This window comes from Nestor notabilis, unplaced genomic scaffold, assembly GCF_000696875.1.
Source record: "Nestor notabilis isolate BGI_N333 unplaced genomic scaffold, ASM69687v1 scaffold272, whole genome shotgun sequence".
In the NCBI taxonomy this organism is placed as follows: domain Eukaryota; kingdom Metazoa; phylum Chordata; class Aves; order Psittaciformes; family Psittacidae; genus Nestor; species Nestor notabilis.
Window position 1 is genome coordinate 94,852 of NW_009916760.1, and position 14,891 is coordinate 109,742.

Here is a 14,891-nt window from a genome sequence, read left to right on the forward strand (position 1 = left end):
CGGCTGCACCTTCTGTTTTATAGCTAGCTGTCTGGCTAAAAACACTTTCAAGTTCTGTTTCACAGGAGACAGCTAAGTAGCAGAAAATCAGCATTTTAGCATTAGATTATGCAGACCTGCACATATAAAGGGGTGTGGGTAAAGAGTTGCAAATTTCTCAAATGACAGTCAAAGCACAGATTCACAAATGAAAGTGTGTTTTCTAGTTTCTCCATTTGACTATACAGGACTGCAGACAGGCATATCTGGTTCCTTTCCTGAACATAAAACAGAAGCATAAAGCATTTCCACATAGCATCTACTTTAGTGCTGGCACACTCAACTACATGGCTGAAAATGGATGTTTTCACCACATGGCTGGTAAGAACAATCACTTTGTGGTATCCTCTGTAGTACAAATACTTTAGGAGCCCAGGCACAAGGGAGACCAACTCTTGATCATTGTCCAGTTTGTCTAAGGAGCAGACAAACATGCACACAATCAAGCCCTTAGTATAAGAAAATGATAATATAAACATGTTACTGCTATGTCACTCCAGGAAATTTTAACTGGCCTTTATAGATTGAACTCCCTACTAGCACCCAGTAGACCACACTGGGTAGCACACCACCACAACACAGCATTTAAGAACTCATCATTGTTGCAGCATCCTCTTCTGCAATTCAACCCTTGGCTCAAGTCATGTATCTTCACAGACTGCTGCTGAAGTGCAGAGAAGACAGACAGTTTTTCTCCTGTTCATGAACACTCAGCCCTGATTACTTCTCCCATCCTCTGTCATTTATTTCCAAAGGTCATGCCAGTCCTTTTTGCAGCCTTGACTTGGAACAACTACCTGGCTGGAGAAATGTGTGCATACCACTATCTTTTTTGCCTGTCATTTCACAGTTCAGTTCCAGTAAAAACAGTGCCTGAAATATCAACAGTCACCAGTTTGTTTTTAAAAGGACTGTCAATCCTTCTTGTCCTCACTCCATGGGCTGGTATTTTTATAATGTTTGCATCAACATGTGATTTCAGTGGGATGACTTCACCTTGCTATTTTTGCTATGTTAATTAGAAAATGTAAAATATTACATAAGTGCCAAGTATTGAAAAGTAGCTGCAACATAGGTCACCCCAAATAAGATGCATGACAAATTTTACTGAAGCCTGATGTTATGATGTAGATTCACATACCCTATTCTGCATTTCGATTGTTTATCTGAGTATTTCAGCACTTTTTTTTACCTCTTAAACATGTTCTCTTGAATACCTAACCCCAAGCTTATAAAACAGAATGGCATTAATGCAATCCAGTTTCACAGTCCAGACAGACTAAATAGGACTTTGTCCCCTCCCTTACATAAGGTGAAAAACCAAAACAGAATGAGGTTTTTTTCCAAAGCAGAGCTGTTTAATAATTTGACTTCTAGTATCTTCAAACTTAGGACAGATTTACTGCAATTCAGAAAGCTGCCTTTTAAAGACAAATCATTCACGCGTTGGTAGCTAGCAACTAGGAGATTGTGAACTACAAGTGATGTTTTTGACATCTCTGGCCTAATCTGCAGAATGCAGGTGCACATAATTTTGGATTTTGCAATGAAGTTGGCTGGTTACCGTGGCTGATCTTATCCATGAACAGTTTATTCAAATGAGACCACCGTGTCCTTCATAATATACACAGCACACTCCTGAACAGGCCCCAAGAATTCCAGCATCCTCTCTTCAAGAGGAAGATGCAGTTTTAACACTGCGCACCATGGTATAAAGACTCAATCTATCTTAATAATACAAAGTAGAACAAGCAAAACATCTCCAGGTATCCACATAACACTAGCAGCAAATCTATATGATACAAGCATAAAAATCTAGGTATTTAATTTTAATTCCACTTTGTCTTTATCAAAAGCTGAAGGGGCAAAAATTGATCCAAGCAGCTTTTGAACTTTTTCTAGTTCCATTAGGTAGCAGTCTCACATACAGGCCAGGTCCCCACCTGGCACGAAGCAGTGCAGCTACACTAAAGTCAGCAGATTCACACCCATTTACTCCAGCCAGTGATCTGTGTCTTTACAAAAAAAGAGGCAAAAATGGAACCTGTGCAAACTACAAAAAACGTGTCTATCTGTCCCACAGGGTGTCATTCTCCACTCTCCCATGGTTTTCCACTTCATTTCTGACAAGTCCTATGCCTGGAATCTCCAGTTTCTTTCCTTCTATGCTGATGTGCTTTTCTCCTCCTTTGATACCCACATACTATTTCTACTGCAGAGTTCCCTACCTTATTTAGAGCATACGTAAAAAACTTGCCTAAATTTGCAAAGTGATTGAAATTGACATTTCAGACTTTGTTGACTAACTAATGCCAAGGAAGGACCCACTTCATTCTCCCTTGGCTAGGAATAAGAAAGTTAGAGACAAAACACATGGATCTACCAAGTGAACTAAAAACAAAGTGATCTCAAAATATGATCTCCTGTCCAATGAGAACAGTAGGTAGAGGAGAAAGACTACCTTCCACCACTCCATCACTAGTCAGAAGGAGACACTCCTTTCAAGTACATTAGCCAAAAGTTGTGTTGATCCAGGTGCCCTTGATGATGGGCTGAAGACCCCTGTTATAATTCCCACCAGTAATTTACAAATAGGTTAATTCTACATAGTGACTTGTGATCTAAGAACAAGCTCTATACCAGCAGCCCTTCACAACCAGCATTATAAATCTCAAGGGAAGTTTTCGGAACACTCACATGCCCTTTTTTAATTAAATAGGCCAAACAAATCCCTAGAAAACAACCAGTTAATATAGAACTTAAGTGTGTTTTAAACCACAGATATCAAATATACCCTAACAATCACTGCACAATCTTAACAACTTGGCAGTACTCATTTAACAAGAATTTGTCCTTCATCCCTGCAAAGTTTTGAGGCAGAACTCTTATTTAACGTCAGATCTTAAGATGCCTGCTGACAAAAGATCCAGGTAGGAGTGCTTGGCTGTGTTGTTTAATGCACAGCTACGCCATCTGGAACTATTCTCTGGAATCTCATCAATGAGGCTCCATTTGTCATGGATGCCATAGTTTGGTAATTTTAAGCTACTCCTGACTTCCAACCCTTTGTGATGGGTGAGCGAGGGTTCGGAGAGAGTTCAGGTGATTTGGCACTGAAGGAATTTCACTGAAAAGCACATGAGGAAGCTAGCAAGGAGCAAGAGCTGTATAAGAGTTATAGTTCCCAGAGGGCTAGCAAGATTTCATCTTTAAAGGTCCTTAGCTTCTTGAGAGAGAGCAGAGAGCTAAGTTGAGTCAAAAAGGTTCTGTTCTCACTATGGAAACCATTCTGCTTGCCTTGGCACAAGTACAGTTTAAGTTATCAGCATATGAAATTGGAAACCTATAGTAATATGGGGTGCCTTGCTGTACACAATATACTTCCTCTTTTCCTTTAGTTACCTGTTCCCACCCACTCTGAAAAGGAAGCACAATTTAAAATTTCTCATTTCATAAGGATAAGGTCTTAGATACAGTATCCATCACAATTGCATGTGGCAAGGCTCAATGGCCCATGGGATCCTTTCCATTTCTATAGGAGTTCCCCTCCAGAGCATCTTTGTCATGTAGAAGGAATGCTGTTGAGGGTAAACCTGGTGCCTTACTGCAGCAGTGGAAGGTGCTCAAATGCTGCTGGTGATACCTTCCTTTTTGTGAATGCAAGATACAGACCTGGCCAACTACCTGTAGTTAGGCACATCTGTCCTGCAACTGTCCGTTTTTGCCAAGTACAGTCATCTTATGCACAATTATAGGTCATATTCCTAATACCTTTCAATAGCAGCACACATGGAAATGACCAGCAAGATTAAATTTGAATGTGATAGTTAGAACAATCCTACTTCTGAAGGATTCATGGGAGTGTTAGTGGGTTAAAAGCAAGACTTGAAGTTGTCAAACACTGCCACATTATTAGGTACTGTATAGTACCACCTGGTAAGAGGAAAAGAGGAAAGGAGAATGCAAGTATTTTCAGCTAAGCATTTCAGTTGTGTCTGAGAGAGCAGAAATGGAAGTGTACTTTATGTGTGCTTAAGACAAGAAAGTCTTACTTACTTCTCTGGGACATTTTGCTATCATGATATACACTAGGCTGTGTAGTTCAGCAATCAACATTTTTTCCACTTCCAGAAACAGACACTTTTGCATATGGATGTACCACATTTCGGATCCCATGTTTTAAGTGACTGAACAGTGCCTGTTTATATGCCAGTATCAGCCATGGAATTGCTTATCTAAGGCACTCTGCTAAAGCGACAAAAGCAAAAGCAGGACTCCCACCCTACCATTTCTTATTATGATACTCAAAAATGTATCACTTGCAACAGTCCAACTGCTTCTTGGATCCTGTAAAGAAAGCTTCTGGGATTCCACTATTCAGAAAGCAGCATGATACAAAGGTCATTTTCTACACTAAGGGAGAGAAACTGCCATAAAGCAGTGGTGAGGGAAAATAAATAAATAAATTTTAAAAAATGATCATACAAGTAAGCGTTTTTTTCCCCCCCAGTGAGAAACTGCTTAAAAGAGAGCAATATTTGAGGTCATGCTCGTAATTCATCTAAACTATAAAGCTTGTCAATACATTGAAAAGGGATCTCCATTCTAGAACAAGTAATTCTGTCAAAGATACATTTTTATAATAGTGAAAAAGCCTTCATAAACAAAAGCCAGGCTTAAACATATGCCTACTTATACTTCCACAGGGATTTTAATGAGTTTCTCCTGTCACTTTAACCAATTGCTAAAAACATCTGTGCCATCTGCCCTCTGAGTCAATTGTGCTCTCAGAAAATGCACTCAACTTGATTTTTCACTTCACTGCAGAAGCAAACCATTTGTCTGACAAGACACCAATATTCTTTTAAAAAGTTTCAACTTCATCTTCTGACTATACTGAAGAGCTGAATCAAGAGAGAAACAATATTTTCACATTTAAGTAGATATGTAACAGCAAACAGGAAAAAAAAAAAAAAAAAGACCAGGTAAAACCTTGCCTGTATTCCGTCTTCTTAACTAGCTCAGCACAGAAAGGCTGTGACGCCTGAAAAGGGAGTAGACATCTAATGTGCATATTCCTATCACTCAAAGGTATCTCACTTCCTCACTGGCACAGGTAGCAAGGAAGATGTTTTTTCAGGATGTGATTTTTCATTTCCATGGGCCAGCTCCTACTCCTCTGCAGACATATTTCAGCCCTTTTCCAGTGATGTCTGGCTCTTTTGCCTTTTTTCACTGATAATTTTGTCGGTTTTTATTTCTGCCACCTAAGCCCAGATTCAGATATCCATGCTCACATGAATGCACAATTTCAATCAGATTACTCACAGAGCATGGTACTAAACTCAAGGGTCTAAGAATCCAGATTCTTATGCGGTAGGACTTCCCATTCTTCCCCTCCAAAAGCACTTGAAAACCACCTACCTTTGCACCGGCCACGATGTGTCACGCTCAGACTCGACTCCCGGCATTTGGCTCTCTGATAGTCGCACATCGACTCATACGTTCTGCCATCAGAGGCACAGAGGGGTTTGGACTGCGACCTGGAGCAATGCAGGTTACACTGAGGGTCTCTGTCACGGTCGCTTATTAGAAACTGCAGGAATTTAAAAAAAGGAGGGAGAGAGGAAGAAAGAAAAAAAGAACAAAAATGTTGGTTTTGTTTGGTTTCCTAAAACAGAGCAGGGTGTATTTTGTTTTTATGACAATAGCAATATGGTCTATAATGCAGTCTAAGCTGCCTACCAAAGCTGACTTTGCCTGAGGGGAACTCTAAATGAAACACGTACATCTTTTAAAAAAATAAAGTAAAATAAAATAAGGGTCTTTGCCATTCCATTTTCTTTAATGGAACGGAAACATTACTCACTCTGCCTTACCTCTGAAAACATAAGATGTGCAAAGCCAAACACAACCCACACGGGAAGGGCAATACTGAGTCACAACAGCCCAGCTTGCCCAATACCTTGCCGCAAACAGTATCTGGTACTAGACACTTTGAGTCAGAGGCACAAAAAATTTATCACCAAAGAACCCAAATAACCTATCAAGATTGGCCTTAGTAGTTGAACCATAAATCTGGCCAGCTTTATATCACTAACTATTTGTTTTTAAAGCATTACTTACAACATCTGTGGATACCACCTGCAACAGCATACCTTGCACACTCCCAAAGCCATGTTTTATTCTTCCCAATAACATCCTGGCTAGCAATTGCATTCCATGCATCCCACAATCTAATTTTACACTAAATGAAAAGCTATTCCTTTTCAGAAGTTTGAATTTGTCATCTTTCTGAATACCTCTTCTTCCCGAACATTCACGTCAAATGCAGTCTATTTTGTGTAAATGTAGCACTCTTCTTGTTAATCTATCAATGTGAACAACTCCAGTTTTCCAATTCCTTGCCCAGAAGCCTTCCTCTGTACCACAATGACCACTGTTTGCATTCTCTGAAAACAGCTTGGCTTCTGCATCATCTTTTGGAGATGGAAAAACCCACAATTCACATGAATGTATTTTCATTCCATTTGTTCCCTGCAAATCCTAGCATCTTAGTATCCTTAGTACAGCAGTAAACTACTGCCTGTAAGGACAATTAGGTCTCTCCTATTTTCATACTGTTTTCCTGAGGACCCTGACTGCTAGTCCCCTTTCCATAACCATTGGTATAGAGCTTTGGCAGGACACGATAGCAACAGCCCTTTTCATTTCCTATGCTACCCCACTCAGTGGTAGCAGGTAGTCAGTCAGACTTCTATTACCCAAACCCAACCACCTGCTCACAGAAAGATTTCAGGAGACTCTTGAAACAAGTCCCATGAGGATTAGGCAAAGAAAAGGGAAGCTAAACCTGCCTTGCAAATCCCCCTCCCAAGCTCCCATTTCTTAAGCTTCTCACAAGCCTGGGGGGACCAGAGTTGCTCTCTAACACATCAATATCCCAGCTTGCTGTCAAAACCATTAGGAGCTCAGCAGTTTGGAGCTGGCTGGTAAGTGGGCACTGACTGACACCCTGCCTGTATGCACAAAGCCACAGCTCTCCAAGTGTGTTGATAGCTGGATGCCTTACAGGGAAGTGTGAGTCATTGCCATAATCACCTTGGTGTTACAGTTGCCTACAAAGCTGTCTGCTCTATGCTTTGAGGTTAAAACTGTTGAAAAAACATTGCCTGAAGCCTAGTTTGGGTTGGTTTTTAACCACTCCAGGAACATGCATCTCTGAAATTTGTTTTTTGACATTTAAAAAAAGATTCTTCACCCCTTTTCTCTCCCCAATTAAATAAGATGAAAAACAATTGAGAAATTGCGTATTTTCATACAAAAACATATTAGCTCTGTACTGCTGGATCTTTTGAAGACTCACACGTTACCAAAAGCCCTGTTTAAACACGACAGCTGGGAAAAGCAAGCAAGGTCTGCATTTGTTTTACCTTCGGTGGGGCAATCTTTTTTAAAAAAAATCTCATCTGTCAGAGACTTGCCAAAATTTGTAACAGCAGAGTTTTAAAAATGTTTTTGTTCCTTTTCTACAACACTTTCTATAACCTGGCAACACCTGTTCCAAATGGGAAATTGGAAAATTTAAATCTGAAGGCAATTTTAAATGGTTTATAGAGACCTGGACTAGAATATAAAAACACTGTAAAGCTGGACCAGATTTTTGCCCAGTTCCTGTCGGCAGTTAGACTATCAGAAGGTAGGTTGGAATTGCTTCGGCTAAAGTAATATCTTTCTGTAGCCCCTGAGGTGCAAAGATCACCAGTGACACTAAACATAGAGCAAAAAGCAGCAGACTGAAGATGCTGAAGCTTCCTCCAAGCATGTAAGAGACTCTGAAAGACTCGTAAGGGTTTTCAGCTGTCTGTATAAACAGCCTTTAAAAGCAGAGCTGCCTGATAGTACAGTATGGTGTACATACAGCCATTAACTATTCAGTTAAACACAGAAGCCATTCTGGTTTAGAAGGGACACATGCATCTGCCATTTATCACAGCTTTGTGGGCGTGAGGTACCAGCATTAAACTTTTTTGCAAATTCCTTGTGTCAGAAGTGAGTTCCACAGATAGGAGTCATCCAGAGGTGCGCCAAGAAAAGCTAGACTATTGGTTCCCAGCATCAAACCACATTACAAACTTACTGAACACTCTACTTCTATCACGACAACTCACCTAAGCCTCCTACAGCCTGTATCAAAATACTTACTACAGAGGGGGCCTTACAGGCCTGCTTCTGGAAAGGTCATCTCTGAAGAACAGAAAGTCCTTCTCAAGGCTGACAAACAAACTAAACCTATGGCTATGTAACAGCTTTGCCCCAGTGCCTCCTCACAAAAAGGAACAATTTAGTATTGATTAATTATGAGAGCCTGAGGAAACATGCAGAGCACCCCAATGCAGTCTATGAAGTTCTTGCCCACCCAAATTAGGCCAAGAGCCATGTTGGGGGGGGGGGAGAAGAAAAAAAAAGGGGGAGAAAAAAAATATCAAAGCCTTTTTAGCATTTGTAATTTGGAGTACAGTAGGGAGCCCACACAGCATGTTAGGTGCTTTCCAGACACTGAAGGTGCCACACCTGCCTTGCCAAAAAAGTTTATGGTTTACGTAGTTGCACAAGATGGTGCTTGTTTTAGTTTGGCTAGATTATAATTGTAAAAAGTCTGCATTAATTTCCAGAAGGATCTAGGATCATGCCTGTCTGATCAGGGTTGTTCTCATGTGATCAGACAGCACTGCCAGAAAAGCCAGATCTCCTGGAGATATTACTGAAGGGCTTTAAAAACTTCTCCTTACAGTAGGACACCTCCTCCACTAGCTCAGAGTCCTCACATCGGTAGCTTTCAGGTAGTAAAATGGTGAGGGCTTGTCCCATTTCTAGCTGGTAAACATTCATATTACAGAAGTGATATTAACACAGACCATCCAGAGACATTTAACATACTGGGTGGTTTGAGTGTCCATCCCCTCCCACCCAGCACAGAGTTTTCTTTCTAGCATTTTGCCTGAGAGCACGATAACTGCCCTCCTTTGTAAGCAGCCTCAGCCACATGAAGAACACTGCATGAATGCTGAAATATGTGTCTGCCCACTGGGACAGCACTTGAGTCTACCATTTTAACAGCTAGGACGACAATTCATAAGTTACTTGTTCCCAGTCCCTTATTCCCACTTCAAGCAAGCAGACACTGCTTTTCAAAGGAGCACAGCCCTGCTTCAAAAGAGCATCTTGGTCACTGCAGGAGATGCTGCTAACCAATGTGCACAGGGTGCCCTGATGCCTGGGTACTCCCTAGACACAGCCAAGGCAGTAGCACAATTCTCTGGTGCTTTCAGGAGAAGAGTAGCAAGATAAAATATTCTGCCTTTAACACCAACTATCCTATCATGACCCTTGAAGCCCAAAGTAAAGCCTCACAGCTGTTCTAACAGCTTCAGGACACCCATACAGACAGACTTTGCAAACAACAGAACCAACATTCACAGAGCAGTGCTTGGTGCTGTATACATACATGCACACAACACGAACAGATCTGGACTTATGGAAAAAGTAACCCTACAAGCATGTGCAGAACCAGCAGGTTTCCAAACATCATCTAGAAAGAAGAGGGAAATAATTATCTTAGCTCTGAGATTTCTCAAAGCCTCTTCTTGATATCTGTGTTCCCACTTGTTTCAGAGTAGAATACATCCAAGAAAAATAGGACTGGAGATGGTGTCACTCACTGGCTTATCAGCTGTTTTCTCTCCTCCCTTTTCCTCCATGAGAGAAGAACTATTAAAAGTAGAACTAAAAGGAAAATCGAAAAACCACACATACAAACCCAACCCACAAACACAAAACCCCACCAAAAAAAAAAAAAAAAAACCCAAACACAACAAAACAAAAAAACCCAAAAAAAAAACCAAAACCAAAACAAAACCAAACAAACCAAAAACCTACATAAAGTAGAAAAACAGTGTATTTTCCAGGACAATGTTAAAACTAACCAGATTGCAAATGGGATCCCTTGAATGCGGACGCAAATACTAAAATAAGCATAAGTAACTAGATAAGACTATTTGTGGTTTTGTAGCATTTGCTTACATTAGGGGAGCCTGCACATCTCCTATACATGTCAGTTTGAGTTCCTGTCTTAAAAACTCCCAGTTCAATGCAGCTTTTAGAGCATCTTTTTATGTCAAATGTTGTATCTGTATAAGGACATTAACCTCCTCCTTTAGCAAATACATTTACACAGGTGCTTGCAGAAACTACTTCCCAAACTACTTTCTGCTTCTTCAGACTTGAAAAGAAAAAGGAAAGATAAGAGGTCAAAATGAAGTTAACATTGCCAACAAAGCATATCTGTTCTTTTTCTCCACACCTCAACACCACTGCTGACAAACAACAAACACTGATTAAAGGGTTTTTAATGCCTGTGAAGGAAAGCAGACTCCCTGCAGCTGCACAGCAGCTGGGAACACTTGTGTTATTTAGCCGAGAAAGGTCTGACCCCACAAGTGAAAATGAGCTTGGTGGTCACTCATTCTATTCACCATCTGGGTACATTATAAGCACAAACAGAACAGCACAGGCCTTTGTGATGGAGGTAACGAGAAATGGCCAAGGCATTGCACTACCAAAATAATATGCTTTAGCAAGGCTTCAGGGGAAAGAGGGAGCAAGGGACAAGTGACACAAACATGAGAAAGTGGAAGTCTATTAAGAAACAAAACAACAAGACAAGAATCCTCTACAGATCAAAACAGAGGTGCATCTGCTGTTTAGCAGCTTAGCCTCTGATTAGCAATGCAGGCTGCTGCCTAACAAAACTGAGGACTAGAGATGGAGAAAACAGCATGTGCAATGCCTTACTCCTCCTGTTTTGGCAGACTTCAAGTTAGAAGACCCTTAGAGTACATCTTTGGAGAAAAAGCAATTGATCTAGGTAGGTTCATATGGCACAGATCACCCACCCATTTGTCTAAGCATTCAGACTGGCCTTCTTAAGTACAAATGAGCAAATCCTTCCCAGGGAGAATTCCCCAGGAAAACCATACAATTTCATACATCAGAGAAGGCTATAAACTTCTGGACATTTTTGTTGCTGTTGGAAAGCATCATTTCACATTTCCCAGTTTTAACCTCATGGATTTATGCCTGGCTTCAGGCTCCAAACTGGAGCAACCAGCCATACTGAAGGCAGAGCTGGAGTCAAGCCCCAGTTTTAATCATGGCTAGACTATCAGCCCCATGGCAGGTTGCCTACAGGGCACAGGGACTTCAACCAGGGGTTTGGGACTTCAGCCAAGCTTTCCGCCATGGAACCAGAAGCCCAGCAAAGACGTCAAAGATCCTGTTCTAAGCCACAGACCCAAAATGCTTGGCTTCTAGAAGTACAAAGAGAAAATTTGAAAACTTTAGAAAGTCTGGCAGAAATGGGACTGTGCTTGCAGTCTTCCATGTGCAGAAAGGTATCAGCCAGCCAGAGCCAACACAACCCACAGCAGCTGCCCACGGTGTCTGGCCTCTGTCCTGAAAGTGGCAATGCAGCCTCAGAACATACCTAGCAAAAAAAGTCTTCCAAAGTGAGCTTAATGGGAAGTTCATCACATGTTTTGGGACAGGGGGAGGAAGAGATTAATTTATTTTAGTATTTCCTTTTTGGAAATAATCACAAGTTTGTATGGTTTAAGAATATGTTTTTAAACCGAAGTATCTCAAAGTTCTGTATCTTAACACGTTCCAGTCCTTGTGTGTGCACTTTCCCCAGGCAGAGAGACTTACAAGAAGGATATTGTAGTACTTTTATTCCTTGAGTCATCCCACCTGCAAAGTGAAGATTCTAGCCTAAGTTAAAGCACCACTTATGATTCAACCCCAGGCCCCCAGCTGTGCAAACAAGAATGGGTTCAAAGCACACAGCCTGTGCTTGAGGATGGTGAAGGCTAGGCAAACATATGGGATCACACCACAAAGCAGGCAAACTCTAGATGTATTTGTATGAGTTGAATTCAAGACAGTTTCCTGCCCTTACAGGCTAGAAATTTCATTTTTCTACTGTGATTCTCCCTTCCCCCCACCATCCTGCCTCAATCTTTGCTTTGTGTAAGCCAGTGCAATGAAGGAGAGCACTTAAGTATTGAACTTCATCTGTTAGATGACTTCTAGCTAGGAAATTATACTTTGGTTTTCTTCATAAACTGATCCCCCAACATGATGCAGCAGCTGTGCTCTGCTTTTAGAAGGTGAGGTACTAGATCCAAAGAAGTTGCCTAACAACATATTTGAAAAGCCCCCTACAACAAATGGTTCAGGAGAAAAGCTTAGAATCTGACCTCATCCCAAAGAAGCTCCACTGGGTTTTCCTGTTGTTATGTTTTTCTTTAACAGAAGAAAAGTCATTGCAGTCAACAAATGAACTTTTCAATGTATATCTTGCTTTGCTTTTGAGGTGCAAATTTATGCCAGTGCTTACCTATAGCTGACTTATGGTAAGGAATATGCCAGGGACATCAAGGACAAAAAGTTAATTTCAGATTTAAAAATAATCCCTTCCTCCACAGAATTTTTATCCACATGCCTGTATCACTTTTATAAAGTTACTCTGATTATCTAAACATCAGGTTCATTTAAGCATCTCATAAGTTGTACCACAGATCAGTATAACAATCAAAGAGAGAAGGAAACCAAAACTCTAAAACACAGACCAGGAATTTCAGCTCAAGTCTCACATTTCTAACACACAACTTTAAACTTTTCTAGTAAGTTTGGCAATATTAAGGTAGAGACTGATTTAATTCCTTTGAAATAACATTACTTCAGCTTCTGTCAAAGCTCACTCTTCTACTCAGATTATTCTTTTAGCCAAGATGACATGCAAGCCTAGAACAAACTTGAGATTAAATTCAATTTGTCAAACACATTGACAAGAAAAGGCATGTTTAACTTGGACTACTTCTTCTCTTTAGCTTTGCTACTATACATATTGAACCAAATAGAAAATCCAGATGTTTGCATAGTCAGGCAATGAACTTATCCCAAAGAAAGAAACAGCAAAACTTCCACTGGTATAAAAGATGTAATCTTGTCTGTAGTAAATTGAGTTGTTTAATAACCTGATCCAGTCTTTTTGGTTTAGGGAGTCCCCTTCTTATTCAGTGTAACTCAGAAAAACTCTAAACAGTCTCCTGTATAACTTATGCCAAGTAAGTCTCCATTGAGTAACCATATCCACTACTTCAGTTTGTCATAAAGATAATTGAGGCTGTTGTTCTCCCCTAGCAAATGTAGCAGGATTACAACTTCACGCTGTCACTAGAAGTTGAGAAGTCAGCTATTCCATTGTAATGGGATATGTTTTCTTCAAAACAAGTTCTCAGAAAAGCAGAAGGGTTGAAGTAAAATCAGGTGGATAGAGGACAGTATCTCAAGCAAGATTTTGGGAAGAGTGATCCCTATTCTTACGCAAATTCTATCACGTTGAATGCTTTAAACCATTGCATGTGTTTTTCATGATCTGGAGCAAACCCTCTTGACCCTGATTCTCTTGAATCATGGAGGAGATTGAAGTACATGCTTTTTTACCCTCCAGTGTGCAAACCACAACAAGTCAGTTCCAGGGTTTGTAGAACTCTGTGCGCTCACATGGGAAGTTTAGCCACATACAGGAAGTGACTATGAAAGAATACTTTCTTGAGCCTATTTTCCCCTCTTACATTATCCTTATTAGGACTTGCTGTGTGCTCAGCCTAGGAAATTTTCTTCCCCAATTACAAGAGGTTGGATTCCTGTGGACAGAATGGGCAAGCTGTGGGGCTATCAGTTCTGAGCTTTTTTTTTTTTGAAGTGTTAGAAGATGGAAGTCTACCTAAATAGATTCAGATGTGTAATCCACAGTAATCTTCCTCTCCACATGTATTTAGTTCCTTCACAATAATTCCATTAGAACCTTTATGAGCCTATCACTGCTCAAGAGCAACATCTCTTGAGCTGTAAGACCCTTCCCTTGAATTTGTCTCAAAATTTCCACTAATGAGAGTTTGCCAACATTACAATAATATCTTTCACTATGCTGTAATGAACAGCACAACATTTCTGCCTTGTTTCAAAGGGCAGAAGAGTCTTGATATCAAATAAATTTCTCACATGAGCCTTTGCTATATGATGTGGGGGTAACATTAATTGTAAGCACGTCTGACTACAACCAAATTTTGCTGAAGCAAAGATTATTCTTAAATGGATAATCTATTTGACAAAGTACAAATTCTCCATTGAGTTTCAATCAGTAGCCTAATAGCTATAAAGGGCTACTGTTTAAATCCAAAGCCATTAAAATTTGGCTTCATCACTTGACATCAACTCATCCAGACCCCCTTCTCTTAAGCACCCTCTCATGCTGTCTTTTCTGTTATGAACTCGAAGTACTTTGCCCTTTCCTTCCACAGTATTACTGCTGAAGAGTAGGGCACCTACTTAAAGTGGAGTGTTCAAGTCAGATGATAAGCTTTCTAAACATCCCAAACTGGCAAGATGATAAAAACCATGTTTTTCCTCCCATTACTCATTCTTAAAAGTCCATTCTGTATATGCCAAAGACTGCCTATGGCAAAAAATGGATATCAAGTCTTAACAAAGATGACTTTGAAACCCCCAAACACTATCTCCTAGGTATCATCAATTCCTTTAGTGTATACACAAGGCACACAGCAAAACAGGTACAACTGAGTTTACATCAAGCTATATACTCTTTCCTTTCCCCACTGTCTAGCTTACACTAGAGCCACTGTCTCATTTCAGTCACAGCTATATGTATTAGACAATATTATTGTAAACAAGGCAGGTGTATGAAAAGGACTACTATATCTGGAACC

At 40.4% G+C, this 14,891-nt stretch overlaps 1 protein-coding gene across 1 annotated transcript in view; it reads right to left on the bottom strand.

The window, feature by feature from the left end:
• Window positions 1-6,218, bottom strand: part of SMOC1 (SPARC related modular calcium binding 1) — an 89,379-nt gene extending 83,161 nt beyond the window's left edge. The window contains exons 1-2 of the mRNA XM_010024718.1: window positions 6,198-6,218; window positions 5,464-5,635 (exon numbers count right to left, since the gene is read on the bottom strand). Coding sequence (XP_010023020.1) covers window positions 5,464-5,635; window positions 6,198-6,218 — 193 coding nt within the window. The remainder of the gene's footprint in view (window positions 1-5,463; window positions 5,636-6,197) is intronic.
• Between the last annotated feature and the right edge of the window lie 8,673 nt (window positions 6,219-14,891).